The sequence below is a fragment of the Lithobates pipiens genome, unplaced genomic scaffold (assembly GCF_037356315.1).
Source record: "Lithobates pipiens isolate NorthernLeopardFrog02 unplaced genomic scaffold, aLitPip1_a1.2 Scaffold_19, whole genome shotgun sequence".
Taxonomy (NCBI): Eukaryota; Metazoa; Chordata; class Amphibia; order Anura; family Ranidae; genus Lithobates; species Lithobates pipiens.
In genome coordinates, this window is record NW_027507764.1 from 195,484,215 (window position 1) to 195,502,826 (window position 18,612).

At 43.0% G+C, this 18,612-nt stretch overlaps 1 protein-coding gene across 1 annotated transcript; it reads left to right on the top strand.

Moving 5' to 3' along the window:
* The first annotated feature begins 1,488 nt into the window (after positions 1-1,488).
* LOC143998035 (epidermal growth factor receptor-like) lies at positions 1,489-18,600 on the top strand. Its single transcript, XM_077493814.1, has 6 exons — positions 1,489-1,548; positions 1,922-2,108; positions 11,972-12,100; positions 13,435-13,497; positions 15,448-15,566; positions 18,451-18,600. Exons 1-6 carry the CDS (start codon positions 1,489-1,491, stop codon positions 18,598-18,600), a joined length of 708 nt encoding a protein of 235 aa, XP_077349940.1.
* Positions 18,601-18,612: the final 12 nt, after the last annotated feature.

Genomic DNA, 18,612 nt, shown 5'->3' on the forward strand with positions numbered 1-18,612 from the left:
TTGTCAGTGCAGGGAGGGACAGGATGCTGTGTGCAGCAGGGACAGTCAGTTTAATCACTAGCTATTACTATTAGGTCCACAAAGGTCCTTTTAAGGACTGGTATAGGTGTACAGTATATAGGGTTGTACATGTATAATATACTTTCTTCCAAATATAGAAAGAATATTATACTTGACTGCTGCCCTATTCTGCAGCAGTCCTTTATCAGTGTAGGGACTGAGGTACAGTCTGCAAATCACTAGCTACTAGGTCCACAAAGGTCCTTGTAAGGACTGGTATAGGTGTACAATATATAGGGTGCTGGTGCACTGCTGCAGATTACTGCCCTATTCTGCAGCAGTCCTTTATCAGTATAGGGACTGAGGGACAGTCTGCAAATCACTAGCTACTAGGTCCACAAAGGTCCTTGTAAGGGCTGGTATAGGTGCACAATATATAGGGTGCTGGTGTCAGTGCTCTATATCACGGTGCTGGTGTCAGTGCTCTATATCTCGGTGCTAGTGTCAGTGCTCTATATCTCGGTGCTGGTGTCAGTGCTCTATATCACGGTGCTGGTGTCAGTGCTCTGTATCACGGTGCTGGTGTCAGTGCACTTTATCACGGTGCTGGTCTCAGTGCTCTCTATCACGGTGCTGGTGTCAGTGCTCTCTATCACAGTGCTGGTGTCAGTGCTCTATATCACGGTGCTGGTGATCATCTCCTGCACCCTCTTCATAGCCTACCCTGACCTTTCCTCTTCTCTATTGCCTTCATGCTCTCCTGAGTCCTGAATTGTCAAAATTTCACATATAAAAAAAGAATGCTTGTAGTTGTCGATCCCAGATTCACTTCATACATGTGTTATGTCAGTGGCCATGTGGTGGGACTATGTGTGTACAGCTAGTAATTATTTTGTGGCTAGAAATATGACCTGTAGGTTTTTAAAGTTCGCCTGCCATTGAAGTCAATGGGGCCCGCCGCAAACTTTGCGGCTTGCGAACTTTCGGCTGCGTTCGCGGTTTGTGTTCGCGAAACGTCCCACCGGAAGTTCGTCCATCTCTATTGGAGAAGCCTTTAGCTCCATTTTTTAGGTGTAAATTGTTGGGAACATCACTGTAGCTCCAATTTGCAAAATGACCTGAGCCTCAATGTCATTATACAGATGTTTTCTCTGAATAAGAGCCTGAATACCATCAGGTAAAATAGCTTATTGGGTATTTAAAGTGCAGGTATTGTTTGGGGGGGGGGGGGGAGGGTGAGAAGGAACACACGTTTTAGGACATTACGTACACTCTGTCCTGGTAGCAATCAATTCAACTCAATAACAAGCAAGAGGCAAGAACTCCTCCTGCAACTGGTCTCTCTGGCCGCCTTGTGGTCTCTCCCCCTGCTCCCAGGCAGCCTCCACATCCCTCTTTCCCTCCTTTTATCCCACCACCCTGGGGGCTGTAGCTTGCCTTCTGGAGATGGCCATAGGGCCACTTGTAGACATAACTACATGTCCGACGATGCCCCTCTCCTCCTTTCTCTTGATTGGTCCTCTTTCTGAACCAATGAGCAGGAACAGAGTGGGTGGCGATCCCCCACAGCTGCTGTCCTGTCTACTTCTGACTGCGGTGGCTGGCTGGTTGGGGGATTGACACCCACTACACGTGTAATATATACAAGGTCCTTCAAATTGGACATTATTCAGAAATACCTGCTGGGCCTGAATAAACTTTAAAATTTTCTGCAAACTTTTGAAAATGGTAGGTTTGTTTGCTTATCTGTTCTCTACACAACACATATACAAAACATGATCTGGCAGAAGAGGGGCTTACCCAACAAGCTGCCACTCTTAATAATCTTTTATATTTGTGAAATTGTGTATTTTATGTGCTTTGTTATATCAGACAGTTAATCAATATATACTCATAATCATTTTTTATTATTCAATTTTAGAGCATAAAAGAAGTGCAAGGTTATGTTCTGATCGGTCTTAACCTTATCAAGTCCATTCCATTCACCAACCTGCAGGTGATCCGAGGAAACACTTTGTTCAATAGACAATTCTCCCTCTCTATTTTATCTAATTATGGTAAAGATAACAAAACAGGCCTAGAGGAGCTACCTATGAGACAACTAAAAGGTATAGTCTGAAATTACTATGTAACAATCAGATTTAAATATGAAGTATATACAGTATACCTATGTAGCCACTGGTAAACTATGTCCTATATACCCTGTTCTTCCTCCCAATATGTTCTAGAATCCTCTAGAAGACAGGGGAAAGTAAGCCTGTAAAACACTGAGCAACCATAAGTAATCAACCCCTGCATTCTGATAACAACCTCCTGCTGGCATGATTCATGCCCATTTAAAAGGTGCCTACCCCCTTCCAGACCCTTTTTGCCCTGGGATTGGTCGAGTACCTCATACAGTGCCTTGAAAAAGTATTCATACCCCTTGAAATTTTCCAAATTGTGTCATGTCCCAACGAAAAAGAAAATGTATTTTATTTGGAAGTTTATGTGATAGACCAACACAAAGTGGCACATTGTGAAATGGAAGGAAAATGATAAATGGTTTTCAAAATTTTTTACAAATAAAAAATTTGGCGTGCATTTGTATTTAGCCCCCTGAGTCAATACTTTGTAGAACCACCTTTCGCTGCAATTGTAGCTGCAAGTCTTTTTGGGGATATCTCTACCAGCTTTGCATATCTAGAGATTGACTTGTTTGTCCATTCTTCTTTGCAAAATAGCTCAAGCTCTGTCAGATTGGATGGAGAGCGTCCGTGAACAGCAATTTTCAAGTCTTGCCACAGATTCTTAATTGGATTTAGGTTTGGAATTTGACTGGGCCATTCTAACACATGAATATGCTTTGATCTAATCCATTCCATTGTAGCACTGGCTGTATGTTCAGGGCCGCTGTCCTGCTGGAAGGTGAACCTTCGCCTCAGTCTTTTGCAGACTCTAATGCCACTTACATGCGATCGGACTTCCCATCGGACAATTCGATCGTGTGTGGGCTCCAGCGGACTTTTTCTTCCCAAATGTCCGGCGGACCTAGAAATAAGACTGGCTTCAAATTTGTCCACCGGACTCTGCTTTTAGTGGACAATCCATTCGTCTGTGTGCTAGTCCGACGGACTAAAACCAATGCTAGGGCGGCTACTGGCTATGAACTTCCTTATTCTACGTCACCACGTTCGAATCTGTCGGACTTTTGGAGTAAGCGTGTGTGGCCAAGTACACTCGTTTGAAAGTCCAGTGGACCTCAGCTGCAAAGTCCGTCGGATTGTCCGCAGGACCAAGTCCGTCAAAAAGTCCGGTCGTGTGTACGCGGCATAACAGGTTTTCTTCTGATATTGCCCTGTATTTGGCTCCATCCATCTTCCCATCAACTCTGACCATTCTCCCTGTCCATGCTGAAGAAAAACATCCCCACAACATGATGCGGCCACCACCATGTTTCTCAGTGGGGTGGGGTGTTCAGGTTGATGTGCAGTGTTAGTTTTCCGCCACACATAGCGTTTTACTTTTAGGCCAAAAAGTTAAATTTTGGTCTAATATGACCAGAGCATCTCCTTCCACATGTTTGCTCTGTCCCCCACATGGCTTCTTGCAAACTGCAAACAGGACTTCTTATGGCTTTCTTTCAATAATGGCTTTCCTCTTGCCACTCTTCCATTAAGGCAGTGTTTCTCAATTCCAGTCCTCATGGCCCACTAACAGGTCATGTTTTCAGGATTTCCCTCAGATGAAACAGCTGGGGTAATTACTAAGGCAGTGAAACTGATCAAATCACCTGTGCAAAATAATGGAAAGCCTGAAAACATGACCTGTTAGTGGGCCATGAGGACTGGAATTGAGAAACACTGCATTAAGGCTAGATTTGTGGAGTGCACCACCAATAGTTGTCCTGTGGACAGATTCTCCCACCTGAGCTGTGGATTTATGCAGCTCCTCCAGAGTTACCAATGGGCCTCTTGGCTGCTTCTCTGATTAATGCTCTCCTTGCCCGGCCTGTCAGTTTAAATGGACGGCCAAATCTTGGTAGGTTTTTAGTTGTACCATACTACAGTGCTTTGTGAGATGCTCAAAGCTTGGGATATTTTTTAAAACCTAACATTGCTTTAAATGTCTCCACAACTTTATCCCTGATCTGTCTAGTTTGTTCCTTAGCCTTCGTGATGCTGTTTGTTCACTAAGGTTCTCTGAAAATCCTCTGAGGGTTTCACAGAACAGCTGTATTTATACTGAGATTAAATTACACACAGGTGGACTCTATGTACTAATTAGGTGACTCCTAAAGGCAATTGGTTCCACAAAATTTTAGTTAGGGGTATCAGAGTAAAGGGGGTTGAATACAAATGTATGCCACACTTTTCAGATTTATTTGTAAAAATGTTAAAAAACATTTATCATTTTTCTTCCACTTCACAATTATGTGCCACGTTGTGTTGATCTCTCACATAAAATCACAATAAAATACATTTAGGTTTTTGGTTGTAACATGACAAAATGTGAAAAATTTCAAGGCTTTTTCGAGGCACTGTACATATGCCAAACAGTTCCTCCTAACTTTTGCCCACTACAGTACAGATGGAAGTTTCTCCAAGTTTCCAGAAAACAAACAAGAGAAGCTGCTTGCTGAGTCACCCAGCTCCCCAAGTCACTAACCCTGATCCAGATTCACCCAGGCCTGGTTCTCAGCCAAACCAATTTTCCTACCCTAACAAACCCATTTACATCTAGCACACTAGCTAGGGGGTGCTACACACAGTTTACATTTAGATGGAGGCCCCCTCTTCTGCTTATTTTTCTCTATGTGTATTAGGTTCTCAGGACCTGGTTTAGGGAAGCAGCCACCATTTTATTGGATTCAATTTAATTTCCTTTGTACATTATCCCTCATTCCTGATCCTCCTCTTGATATTCATCAGTTCTTTGCAGTAGCTCTGTAGCTTTACTTTCTTCTTTTCCAAATCTACCTAGCAGCCTACTCCAAACTAGGGGGGTGCTACACCTGCAAAATCACTAAATATGGCATTATGATTATTTACCTTTTTCTACAGCTTTTAGCAGCATGGTCTGGTGCTGTCGTAGTATACATTTTTAGTGCAAACAAGCTGTCGGAATACATAACACATGCTCTGCACTGAGCTAAATGAGTAATCCTTCTCCTAGAAGCAGATTTTTCATAGGACAGTATTGGTAGTATTTCTGGAAACAGGGCTTTTCATAATAGCTAACCTATCAAGCTGGTTTTTCAGAGGTTGTTGGGACAAGTACAAATGTATAATTGTTTGTAAAAGTCCAATTATACTGTAACCACTTCTGGACCGCCCGCTGTTGATATAAATCAGTCCTTTCACATTAAATACCATTTTTAAGGCAACCGATAGCTGCCATAATATTTTCTTCAATGGCGGGCGGTCCACTTTGAGATAAAAGGGGTCGCTGCGGAGGATTCGCCGCAAGAGCACTTTTATTGCCGGCGAGAGATGTGCCCACCCCCCTCCCGCAGTGTTCTCATCATCTCCGCCACTTACTGGATTCATCTTTAGTTGCTGAGATCAGGGAAGAGCTTTATGTTTGAGTCAAACTCATGTTCGACTCGAACATTGGCTGTTCACCAGTTCGCCGAACAGCGAACAATTTTGGGTGTTCGCCGCAAATTCGAAAGCCACGGAACACCTTTTACAAGTCTATGGGAGAAATCAAATATGCTAATTTTTTCATGTATCAATGCAAAAAAAATCTGATATGCAGATTGCCCCTATGACCCCTATTGTCCAAATCCTCCATATGCCTATACATGTCAATCAAATGTTGTGTATGTACAGTATTGGTTTGCTGTATTTGCTTAATTGCAGCGCCATGTGTCATGGCGACATTTTCCATATGTTCCAGCCTCGTGGCAACAGCTCTAATGTCAGTTTTTAAGTCTGATATGGCAGCAGACAGGGTGTTCTTATTATACAAGGCCACCTGCTGTAGATCGGCTAGGCACAGGAGAGGAGAGGGATGAGGATTACTCTGGAGGGGTGTCTGTGGCGATGTAGCTCCCTACACTCCGGTCCGCGGCTTGAGATGCGTGAGTCCGTGAGCTGAGTGCGGAACATCCCTGGTATGTTCCTGCTCATCTGAGTAGACTGGTCCGGCTGAGACTGGGAGGCTAAGTGGCTTCTCCCTGCCATCGGTGCTCAGTGTGATTGAGGCTTTCTCGCTACTGAAAAGTCAGACAGAAGCTCTGGATGGCGGAGCTCTTTGTCTATGTGACCATCTTGCTCTGGTGCCAGGCCACGCCCCCAATTTTTGTAAAGGACAGTGTAAAAATAAAAAATAAGAAGTATAATAAGAAAAAAAATTAAAAGCGCCCCCTCCCTCCAAGCTTGCGTGCAGAAGCGAGCGCATACGTAAGTAGCGCTCACATATGAAAACAGTGTTTACACCACACATGTGAGGTATCGCTACAATCATGAGAGCGAGAGCAATAATTCTAGAACAAGATTTCCTCTGTAATTCAAAACTGGTAACCTGTAGACATTTTTAAATGTTGTCTATGGAGATTTTTAAGTGCCAAAGTTTGTCTCCATTCCACGAGCGGGCGCAATTTTGAAGCATGACATGTTGGATATTAATTTACTCAGCGTAACATGATCTTTCACAATATGGAAAGAAAATTGACCTTTGACCTCAAGTTGCGAATGCAGAAACTTGTAGCCTGGTGACAGAGTGATGCTGAGAAACTTGGGTGTCCCTGGAAAGCACAAGATGGATGATCACTGGAAGCCACAACCCTATGTCATCTGCAGGCAGCTGCCAGGGTTACCAGTATACCAGATCCAGCCAGAGGAAAGCACGGGCCTGCTGAAGACTAGGCATCAAAATCATCTTTTGCCCCTGTCAGAAGCAGTTTGCATGCCACCACAGCTGGATTCGCAGTCCTCATCCACAGCTTTTCCGAGGTTCTGACCAGTGACTAAATCTCAGTCTGTACCCCTAGATGTAGAAGATGAAGATAGTAAAGATGAAGAGATGGGGATGGATTGGCTGTGGCTGTCTCAGATGCCATGGCCTGCCACCCTCCCTCCTCTTCCTGAAATGACAGACACCGGGGATCCTCAGGCCAGAGGCTCCTGAATTTGTGCCTCAGAAACCTCCTCGCACTGTACTGCATGTGAGCAGTGCTCCCAGAGACATGGCCACCTTTTCTGCTCCTTCCCCTGTCTCCTGATTGGTAGGGGGAAGGAGCCTATCACTGGACAGAGCTGCAGCAGTGGGGGATTCGTGGACATATAGTCCCCAACACCAGTGGCCCCATAGCGGTCCCCCGCTGCTGCAGCATAGGAAGAAAGGAAAAGGACACAAAAAGGCTGCTTGGGAGCAAGGGAAAAATACCATGAGGTGAGGGGAAGACCGGACATGAGGAGAGAGGCTGCTGCTATCTATCAGTGTCACCATCCTACCACAGCTCCAGGTGTCGGTGTGCCTATCCTGCCATAGTTTCACAGTTGGACGGTTGTGTGCATCTTGCCAGAGGGGACCCAGAGGGTATCTCCAGGTGTCTATCTGCAGACATCGCTGTACCTTCCTGCTACCGGTTGCCAGTCGGGCATTCCCACTGAGCCTGTCCCGTGTGTCTATTCGGTTCCTGGGATCGCTGGATTGGTGAGCGGACGATAGCCCATCTTGTGCAAACTATTCCTACAGACAACTTTACCCTGTCTCCTAGTCAGAGCCTGTCCCAGGAGACACCTTACGTCAGTTGCTCCTTATTCTTGAGCCTCCTTGCAGAGAGATCTCCTTGGGCCTTGAGCTAGCTGAAGATACCTGGATATCTCCAATGTGAGCGCTTCCATGTTTCTTCTTTACCTAGCAATGGACTCAGTGTTAACGCTTGTACTCGTTAAGGGAGAACTGTGATTTTCAAAATATAAGTTGACATTGTTTGAATTTTGTGCAACGTGTATATACCTTCAGGACCTGTGGGCTCAGGATTTTAGGGAGACCTGCTGGCTGGTAACATGCTGTCTCTGTTCCCCCTTTATGACTGAGCACATAGGCCACATTTAAGCCATTTAAGTTGGGTGAATTGTGCTATTTATCAATTGCATGTTACTTTGTAATCCATAGCAGAGTTTACTATTTCCAATTACTCAGTTATACTACTGCTGTTTTTTTTGGAGAAAAAAACCTTTCAGTAAACATACTTTCTGGTTTCCTACAGTTGTGTGCATTTACTGTTGTGCTCATACTAACGGCAGTTGCTAGGTTTTCCAAAGTGCTCAAACCTGTTTCTTTGGGGTCGAAAAAAGGCAGATTATAGAACCAAACATATTCAAGCTGCTCCTTTGGGGGTGGCGCTATATATATATATATATATATATATATATATATATATATATATATATATATATATATATATATACAGTATCTAACAAAAGTCAAATTTTTGTAAATATTTTATTATATCTTTTCATTTGACAACACTGAATTAATGGTACTTTGCTACAATGTAAAGTAGTGAGTGTACAGCTTGTAAAACAGTGTAAATTTGCTGTCCCCTCAAAATAACTCAACACACAGCCATTAATATCTAAACCACTGGCAACAAAAGTGAGTACACCCCTAACTGAAAATGTCAGTATTGGGCCCAATTAGCCATTTCCCCTCCCTGGTGTCATGTGACTCGTTAGTGTTACAAGATTTCAGGTGCGAATGGGGAGAAGGTGTGTTAAATTTGGTGTTATCGCTCTCACGCTCTTATACAGGACACTGGAAGTTCAACATGGCACCTCATGGCAAAGAACTCTCTGAGGATCTATAAAAAATAATTGTTGCTTCGCTCTCCACATTTTCCTTTTCCCATTACACCACAACTACAAATGAATGCCCTGCCCCCTAATTATAATAAGACTCCGCCTACATACAAAAAAGTGTCCCTATACATTTTTTTACAATGTTGGCAACTGTGCATATGTGATACCCAGTCGGCCTCTGTGTAAGCTGTATATCACTGCAGTAGCACAAGCTACTACAGTATTGGCTGCGATCTTCCAGGGGCTGTGCCAAGCGGCTGCCCTTCTGATAGTAACCACAGGGCGTGGTTTGCTCAGCACAGCTGCCATTGAGAGAAAGCCTTGCATTTTTCTCATTAATGCAGTGTTTTCTGATAGGACAAAGTGGAGATTGTTTATGACTAAGGCCTTATAGGCTGAAAAGCATCAACCTTTCTTATTTGCGTTTGGTCACTGTGGCCTGTTAATAAATACTACATTTTTTAAGAGCAATCACCGGAGTGCGGATCATCTTTTCCTTATTTCCCTACTCAGCCAACGACTGTGGATCGAGGACCTGGGGAGCTCTGCTATCTATGTGATGTATGGGTAGTAGCACTGACTCTTTTTTTATAAAGTGGAGATTGTGACATCTCTGCCCTCCTAACCACTTCGCCCAACTAGAGAATTCTTTGCATTCAATGAAAAAATGCAAATCTTTCTCTGAATGGAGACCCTGTCAATTGTGTGACCCCCCTGTGGTTACCATGCAGAAAGGCAGCTATCGGCACTGCACCCGGATGATTGTGGCTATTACAGTAGTAGCTCAGGATACTACTGTAAATTACAGCTTACACAGAGAAGAATTGCATACTTACATTGGCTAAGCTAGACCAAAATATATCCTTGCTGTAGTTCAGCTATAACCACTTTCCGACTGGCACACGCCGATGTACGACGGCAGAATGGCACAGACAGGCAAATGGGTGTACAGGTATGTCCCTTTAAATTTGCCACCATGCCATTGCTTGCATGATGTCAGCGGCGTGCTTGCTCACTGGTCGGGACCTTCATGAGTACTTGAGGACTCGATCGCCGCAGGGATATCCGTGATCATCTCACGGGGAGGAATAACGGGGAGATGCTAAAGTAAGCAAGCATCTCCCTGTTCTACCTAGCAACAGTGACACTGATCTCTGCTCCCTGTGATTGGAGCAGAGATCAGTGATGTGTAAAACACAGCCACGCCCCCACAGTTAGCAACACACCCCTACGACACACTTAACCCCTACACTGCCCCCTAGTGGTTAACCCCTTCACTGCCAGTGTCATTTACACAGGAATCAGTGCATTTGTATAGCACTGATTGCTGTATAAATGACAATGGTCCCAAAAATGTGTAAAAAATGTCTGATGTGTAAAATCTAACACTGCCAATATCATGCAGTGTTAGGTTTTTTTTTACCTTCCTCACCCACTGTCATGTGTAAATACAGGAGGTGGAGGACTTGACATGGAAGCCTTTCTTTTCTGACTTCTGTGTTTATGTTTTTACAAGTGACAGTGATAATAGAGTGAGTTGGCACAGCAGGTCCTATGCTGAACAGAGGTCTGGATGGGAATGACTAGCCCAATTTAACTTCTTATAGGAGGAATGAACAAGTAAGGATAGCAGCTCTTCCTTCTACCCACCACCTCTCATCCCTGGGATCCTGACTAGGCCCTCTTCCTGGTTCTGGCTCCATATCAACTGCATAGTCTACTATAGTGGTAGTTCCTCCACAGTTCCTGCCTAACACACACTATCCTTTTCCCTCCCCACACAACACATTAATAACAGTTCAAATGTGTGGGCTGTTCTTATTTGTGGGAAGTGCCTATGCAGTACACACCCGCAAATTAGCTACTGCAGGAGACAGGTGACCCATTTCATGGGTCTAGGGGCGGTGATTCTCAAACTTTTTTCAGTCAAGGCACCCTTTAATAATTATGGACAGTCTCGAGGCACCCCATTCTAAAACTTAAAAGCTATTCTAATAGTTTTACATAATGCAGCAACATCCACAAGTCCAAGTAGGGCACCCAATGTTAGAGGTAATTTATTCTTTCAAAGCAAATATACTTTTGCAAACTAGTACTGACTAGTATTCCAATGTTTCTCTTCCCCTTCAGTTTTTTCCTCACTCAGCTAACGTGACGCCAACACTGATGGAGAGGGGCAGGGGAGGGTCAAACAAGGATGCTATACAAGCGACAGAAATACTCTTTATCAACTGATGATGCCATTGGTCGTTAGGATGCCAGCAGCTAGAAGGTTGTAATGGTGCCCAATGAAAACCTGTAACCATAGGTGTGCACAGCCTATTGCACTAGGGTGTACACCCCAAAGCTCAAACACATATACGTGTGTGTGCATGTGTATATATACTGACAGTGTCAATAGAGCAGAGATCGTTGTCAGTAAGACCGTGGCTGGTGTCAGTCGTTTTTATTCTTATTTTATTTTGTATTATTTTTTTAAATTTCTTTTATTGTTTTTTTTTACAATTATTTTAAGAGCTGTATTAGGGGGTTTTGGTGAAATATCAGGGGGAATCTGTGCCAGAAGAGGTGATTAGGGTGTGCCCAGGCACATCCTGTGTGCACATCTATGCCTTAGACTTGGTGTAATTTAAAAGGCATCTTTATGCTAGCTTATATACAATTGTTGGGCAATTTTAGGCATTTTTCCAACGCACCCCTGAAGAAACTTCAAGGCACCCCAGGGTGCCCATGAACCCTGGTTGAAAAAGGCTGATCTAGGGGGGATGCCCAGGGTAATGGTAGGCCAGCCAATCCCACAACAAATGCATATGTATTTCCAAAATCTCATAAACGATGGCACCACAGATGGATTGTGTACCTCCCATTATTTGAAAGTCTTGTGTAAAAACTAACTGACCATATTTGCTGTACTGACTTTCTTGATCACATTCCTATTAGACAACAGGTGACCAATAATTGATCCTATTGGTAGTAACACTGATTTTCATTTTTAAGCAGTAAGAATGTTTTTGACTACGTACTCACAATGATACCATGGAATAAAATGTCGTTTCTTTTGAGATTAGGTTCACTTAAATACTGTATATGAATAGGATGAATGGGAGTTTTCTTCTGTGCAAAAAAAAAAAAAGTCCATAAGAATTTTTAATTTGTGCATCATAACTTTTTGTTTACAGAAATTACCCATGGTGGAGTTAAAATAGCAAGAAATCCTAGACTCTGTGGCTTGGATACAATTAAATGGGAGGACATTGCTAGGTTGGACAATATTAGGATTTTTGCAGAAAACGCATCTCTTTCACACTGTATGTATGCCTATTGAAGAATTGCTTGCTGGTTATAATCTGCAATGAAATACATTTTTTTCTAAGTAAGTCATATGTGAGCTTGTAATATGAACAATTGATAAGGATTTTTTTTATTATTATTAAAAAATGTGCTCAGAGATGGTTTAATTTGTTTTATAGAGTGCTAAATATTCAGCTTTTACAAGGAGCACAGAGCCATACACATCTCCATACCGCAGTCAGACAGACAGATAGACATATGCACTCTAAGCAAGATTTCTGTGTATGAAGCTGTTAGCTTACTTCTATGTTTTTTAATAGTAGAAGGAAAATTCAAGAATGAGAAAACCACAATAAGGTGTTCATTTAAGTTATAGCTCTGCTAAAATTTTGAATTGAGTAAGGAAGGGTTAGGCTGGATTCACACCTATGCAGTTTTAGTGCTTTTTGCATTTTGCGGATTTGCACTACAGTCCATTTTAACATTGTTTCCTATGGAACATGTTCTGTAGTGCAACTCTGCAAAATGCAAAAAGCACTAAAAATGCATAGGTGTGAATCCAGCCTTAGAAACCCTGCTGGGTTTTAATTGCAAATATGATCCAGCAAATGTTGAGCTATCTACTGAAATTCAGAAGGGGTCAGACTTTATATACTTAGGCTGAACTACTTCCAAATGACATCCGAATGTTATGAGAATTTTTGTATGAAATTTCCTAAGAATTTTCGTACACATTTTTGTTTAGTTTTTCTGTTCAGAATTCTACTAGTGTATACCCAGCTTTAGTTGCACTGAAAACACAGAGAAAAGGATCTGCTCAGAGGGAGATTTTTAATGCCATGTCCCTGCTTGGGATATTCACCCTCTTTCCTTGTCCTGGGGATTGTTGAAACTGAGACAGGTGATGAGAATTCAGAAATATTACAATGGAACAGGAGGTGTGAAAAAATCTTCCAAAGAATACAGTTGCTGCGTTAAAGGCTAGATTCACACCTATGCATTTTTAGTGCTTTTTGCATTTTGCAGGTATGCGCTACAGAATGTGTTCCATAGGAAACCATGTTCAATGGACTGTAGTGTGAATATGAAAAATGCAAAATGCACTAGAAATGCATAGGTGTGAATCAGGCCTTAGGCTGGATTCACACCTATGCAGTTTTAGTGCTTTTTGCATTTTACAGATTTGCACTACAGTCCATTTACCATGGTTTCCTATGGAACACGTTCTGTAGTGCAAATCTGCAAAATGCAAAAAGCACTAAAACTGCATAGGTGTGAATCCAGCCTAAGACCCCTAATCTTGTCACGGTAGGGAAGATCCACACTTATTTGCTGTTTTTTAAAACTGCAGGTTTTAAATGTGATGCTTGCAATGGATCCTGCTGGGGACCTGGTCCAGAGAACTGCCAAATACGTAAGTTAATTTCTAAATATCTTATTTCCTATAACAATGGCAATTTATGTATAGCTGTTACTTGTCATGAAAATAAAGGTATATGTATTGTAGTAACATAAGGTGTTCACAGGAGTCACCAGAAAAGCTTCTTATACCAGAGTCAGTAACCATGATTCTCATGTGGTAGTCTGCTCGGGTTGTGCCTACACTTGAATGTCTCCCTGCAAGTGGAATTTTTGTGTCTGATCTGAAAATCACAAGCCAATTCGATGAAGATAAAAGAAAGAAGAACAAAGTAATGCTCACTTCTCAATAAAAACATCAAAGGGTTTTTAAAGTTAAAATAGAAAATACATTATTTGCTAGTAACCCCTACAAGGTAGCATTCAAAAAAAATATGGGTTATCCATGCGAGACTCTCTGTGTTTAGTGCTATCCAGATCACTATGAGGACAGATCTTGCAGAGATTTGATAAGTGTGGATCCCTTAGTGCAGGGCTGGTTGTATCTGTAGGACAAGATTTTCAAATCCCCCCCCCCTTACATCAGATGTCAAGACCCCCCCCCCCATCAAAAGTCAAGAGTCCCCCACCCTCCCTTACATCACAGTGGACCCCTTGCCTTGTGCCACTGCAAAGCTGGGAAGAAGAAAGTGCAGTGTCTGTAAGAGAGGGGCTGGAGTCAGTCTGCTAAATGCTGAGATTAGTGGAGGTGGAGACAAGGGGGGGCTTCAGCTGCCCAGAGAGGTGCCTGATCTGGCAGAGGAGTTCTGACCTCCTCTTTGCTGCTGACTACTGAGAAGGAGAGGGGGCCAAGACAAGCCTTTCCGTGGGGGCAGGGGGAAGTGCAGGATCTGGCGGAGGAGTTCTGTCCTCCTCTCTGCTGCCAACTGCTGAGACAAGGTGAGTGCTGAGGATGCCGGGGCTGCAGGAGAGATGCGAGGACCACATGAAATGGTCTGGAGGGCCCTGGGCCTTGTGTTTGACACATGTGCCTTAGTGGATGCTGTGAATAATATTTAATGAAGCTTACTGTATATAAATGTCGAACAAATGCAATCTACAAACTAGTATATCTAGTCCAATGCCTTATGTCTATAACTTATTGCTAGTAAACTGCATAATGATTCCCCATTATGTAGATAAAAGGAATGCTTTGTTGTCCTTTTATATGCATCACCGATTAAAAAAATGGATTCATGTACAAAAAGAGTAGGTTCTGTTCATTTAGCTTAGTAAATTAGGTGAAGCTGTGCTTACTTCAATTAGTCATTTCCTAGTATATGTGGTGCTGCGCATCTTGCTCTGACAAACTGTCATACTTAATTTGTGTTGTTGCGGTTTGGCTAGTTGTGGTCCCCGCCTCGCCTCTGGGTGGTCCAGTGCCCCAAACACCATGGTTTTGTCAGGGGTTGGGAGGTAAGCCCTGTGTGTAAAGTTCCTTTGGAGTTTAGCGGTTTGTGCAAGCCTAATATATGTGGCGATGTTTCAGCTGTATGCCTAATGAAGCAGCTGTAGACTGCAAAACTCGTTGGAATAGACCATCGGAATTTACCAAGTATCTATTTGTACTTTATTTACATAATATATTTTTAATACATTGCATGTGGTACCGATTGTAACTTTATTGGGGTAGTCATGTTAGGCCCCATTACTTATCTTTAAATGGGTTTGTAAAATAAAACTTTTTTTTATTCAATTGTGTTGCCTCTAATGTGGTGCAAAGTCTCTAAAGTCCCCTCCTTGTAGAAAGGATTTCCCTTTGTTGGTGTTACATAGTAACCTAATAGAAATCTTGTTTTTTTTATGATTGGGTATCAAAGTGAACACGGGTTCACCTGATTTACTAACATGCATTTTGTAAATGAATGGCTTCTATTTTAAGTCAACCCCATTGTGTTTAACATGATATCTCGAGCTGCTAATATTTATTTTTATTGTTTGTTATTTAAAATGTAATTTCTTTCAGTTACAAAGCTCAACTGTGCTCAGGAGTGTCCTGGACGGTGCAGGGGACCACTGCCCAGCGATTGCTGTCACAATCAATGCATAGCCGGTTGTACAGGACCCAAAGACACTGATTGCCTGGTAATGTGTATAATCTTACACTATTTTGACAGTGAAGGGTCAGCCAAAGATATCTGCATCTGTAAAGTTTTAGTTTTATTTTTTTTTTTAAACTTTGACATCTGTAAAGTTTAGTCTTTCTGCTAAAGCAATCACAAGGAGGGCTCACTTTCCCTGATTCTGTTTACTTTACATTAATGAGAATACAGTAGGGAAAGTGAGAGCCTTCATGTTGGAAGATCAAAGTTGGGAATTATGTCAAAAGTTTTCCACCGGAGTAGCTGAAAAATAACCCAAGTTCTTGGAGATGGCAAGTCTCAGTGTTTTACCAAACACTGTTCATATCATAAATATAATATACTTTGGTTGAATGCTTCCTTTAAATAGAAATGTTGTATGGCTCTTTTGATTTCAACTGATATAGCTTACACCTTAGGAAATATTTAGGTGAGACATCATTTATGAGTTTCTTCTAGTATATGTCTGCTTATTTACTGCTAATGCTGGTGTTTGTTGGCTAGATTTGTGTAAAACAAAGTTATCAAAAATGCATAACTGCATGATAACAAATATTTAAAGCTGAACTCAAGGAAAACAGTTGATGAAATACATATAAGGGAGCCATTTTACCTTCCAAAGGATTTGTATTTCTGCTGATCTAGTTCTGAGATTTACACACAGCTGCCACACCACACACACACTTCAGGTCTTCTCTCTACCCCGCCCTGTGACTGGTCAGTGAAAGAAGAAGCAGCACGTCAATACACTCATCTTGCATGCTTATTGCACTGTAGCACAACCAAAACTTGGATTAAAAAATACATTTAAAGATGTAGTAATAGTTACAGAGCTGCATTCATTTGTGTCTTTTTTTTAAATCTGCCTTCAGTACAACTTTAACATTTCCGTAAATAGTCTTCAGCCTATTTTTATCACCTTGTGAACCCTCACCTTGTAAAACAGCCAATTCTGTTTAACCCCTTGGAACCAGTGCCTTATGGCCCTTTAAGGGGTTTAGGATGCCGGGAGGTGTGGCTGGGTTTATGACCCTGTGACCACTGAGATTGGCTGTCACGGCATACACATGATCGGAAAGCTCCCAATCAGCTATCGGGAGCTTTCTGATAGCCACCAATAACTGTGCCAGGAGCACACAAGATGTGTGCCCTCAGCACAGCTGTTTTTGCACTAATGCATGCAAATATGCGGCTGCTCAGTACCAAGGCCCGCCCGCCGAGAGGCTGCATATTTGCATGCGGCCGGCACCAAGAGGTTACAATATAAATTAAAGGCAACACAATTGTGTATACATCTAAAAACATTATAAGTACTTATTTTCCCTTTTTTATAAGTGATCACATCCCCTCTATTCTCAGATGCATAAGGAGATCAGAGAGATGGGGGAGGAGAAACAGCAGCACACTGGTCTTCCCACTGAATGGCTGTGTGCGGGGAAGGGGGGTCATGTCTGGACATCTCTGATCATTGGAGGAGAGCAGGATGAGTTGCCAGCACAGCTAGAAAACTGACCATGCTTTGCTCTCATGCAGGGCTGTCTTAATAGCATCAAGGGTCCCTGGGCAAAGTAATGTTCTAGGTCCCCTACAATGGAGACATTGCAGGTAAACAGACATCAAGTAGGTAGGAGGCAGACAAGCGGAAGCTTCCCCTTTTGGGTGGAGCTCCACATTAACTACATGAACAACCACTCTGTACAGCAAAGAAACAGTGGGAAAATACTACATACATAAAGTAACAAAGTTGTCCTGTGCATATAATATATCTGCTAGATTGGTGTCTCCCCAGCACTCTGACCCCTCTACAAACCAGATATCTCCCCAGCACTCTGACCCCTCTACATCCCAGATATCCCCCCCCCAGCACTCTGACCCCTCTACACCCTATATCCCCCCAGAACTCTGACCCCTCTACACCCTAGATATTGCCCCCAGCAGTGTAACCATATACCATAAGATACCCCTTGTATTGTGACCCGACTACATCCCAGATACCCTCTACACTGTAGCCTCTCTACATCTCTGATACCTCTAGCACTATAGTCACCCAAGCTACCCCCTATACACCCCAGATCCCCCCTCAGCATTGTTTTCCCCCATACACCCTTGATATCCCCCAGCACCATTATTCCATCCATATAGTACCCCCTTTTCCAGTGGAGATAACGTGCATGTAAACTTTTGGCTCTGTGCCCACCTCCAGCACTGCACTCAACTAGGCAGAAGGAGGGGTGGAGGACGGAGCATCCCTTTGGGCATTCCAAGCCTTTTCGATGCCATCAGTGCTGGACAGCTGGGCTCACCATGACACCATCTACAATGCTACTTCGGCAGGTGGGCTCTCAGTACTGTTGACTTAGCAGCTCCCACTCCAGCTCCTACCCTGTGGCCTCAGAGTCCTGAGTATTCAAGCTGCATGGGGTGGAGTCAGAGTATCACTGGCACTCTGGCCCTGCCCCTCCCTGCTGGCTGTGAAATAATAGGTATTCTATTGCACAGCATGATGCACCGCTGCCAGCCTACCTCCCCTGTGTATCCATTACTCTCAGTACCATCAGGAGGCCCCCAATTTCGGGGCAGCGTGGGCTCAAGGACCAGCTGCTTTGGGGAAAGTGCAGGGGCCTCCCATGCAGCTGGGGCCCCTGGGCAGTGCCCAGGGGTGCCCTCTCATTAAGAAAGCCCTGCTCTCATGCCTAGTATGGTTCGTTTTTAACAGGAAAGCAGATGGTCTGGCAGGAACACCAGGGATTTCACACAAAGACAGCAATACAAAGAGAACAGGATATTTTTTCATATAAGTACATTGAACCTCAAGCACATACTAGAAATACGAAATGTTGGGTTTACATATTCTTTAAACTATCTTACAATCATTTTTTTCCTTAAAGGCTTGCCGCAGATTCCAGGATGGTGACACATGTCGAGAGACCTGTCCTCCACCTTATGTATATAACCCAAACAGTCACCAATTGGAAAGCAATCCTAGAGGAAAGTTCAGTTTTGGGTACTTCTGTGTTTCTAAATGTCCGTGTAAGTAACATTCAGCGTTC

Bases quoted from the DNA above. Each gene is read 5' to 3' on its own strand.
- LOC143998035 (XM_077493814.1), top strand. From the start codon at position 1,489: ATGCCCCTCTCCTCCTTTCTCTTGATTGGTCCTCTTTCTGAACCAATG. The intron at 2,109-11,971 runs GTATAGTCTGAA...TTTTGTTTACAG, and splicing joins ACCTATGAGACAACTAAAAG to AAATTACCCATGGTGGAGTT. The intron at 13,498-15,447 runs GTAAGTTAATTT...AATTTCTTTCAG, and splicing joins TCCAGAGAACTGCCAAATAC to TTACAAAGCTCAACTGTGCT.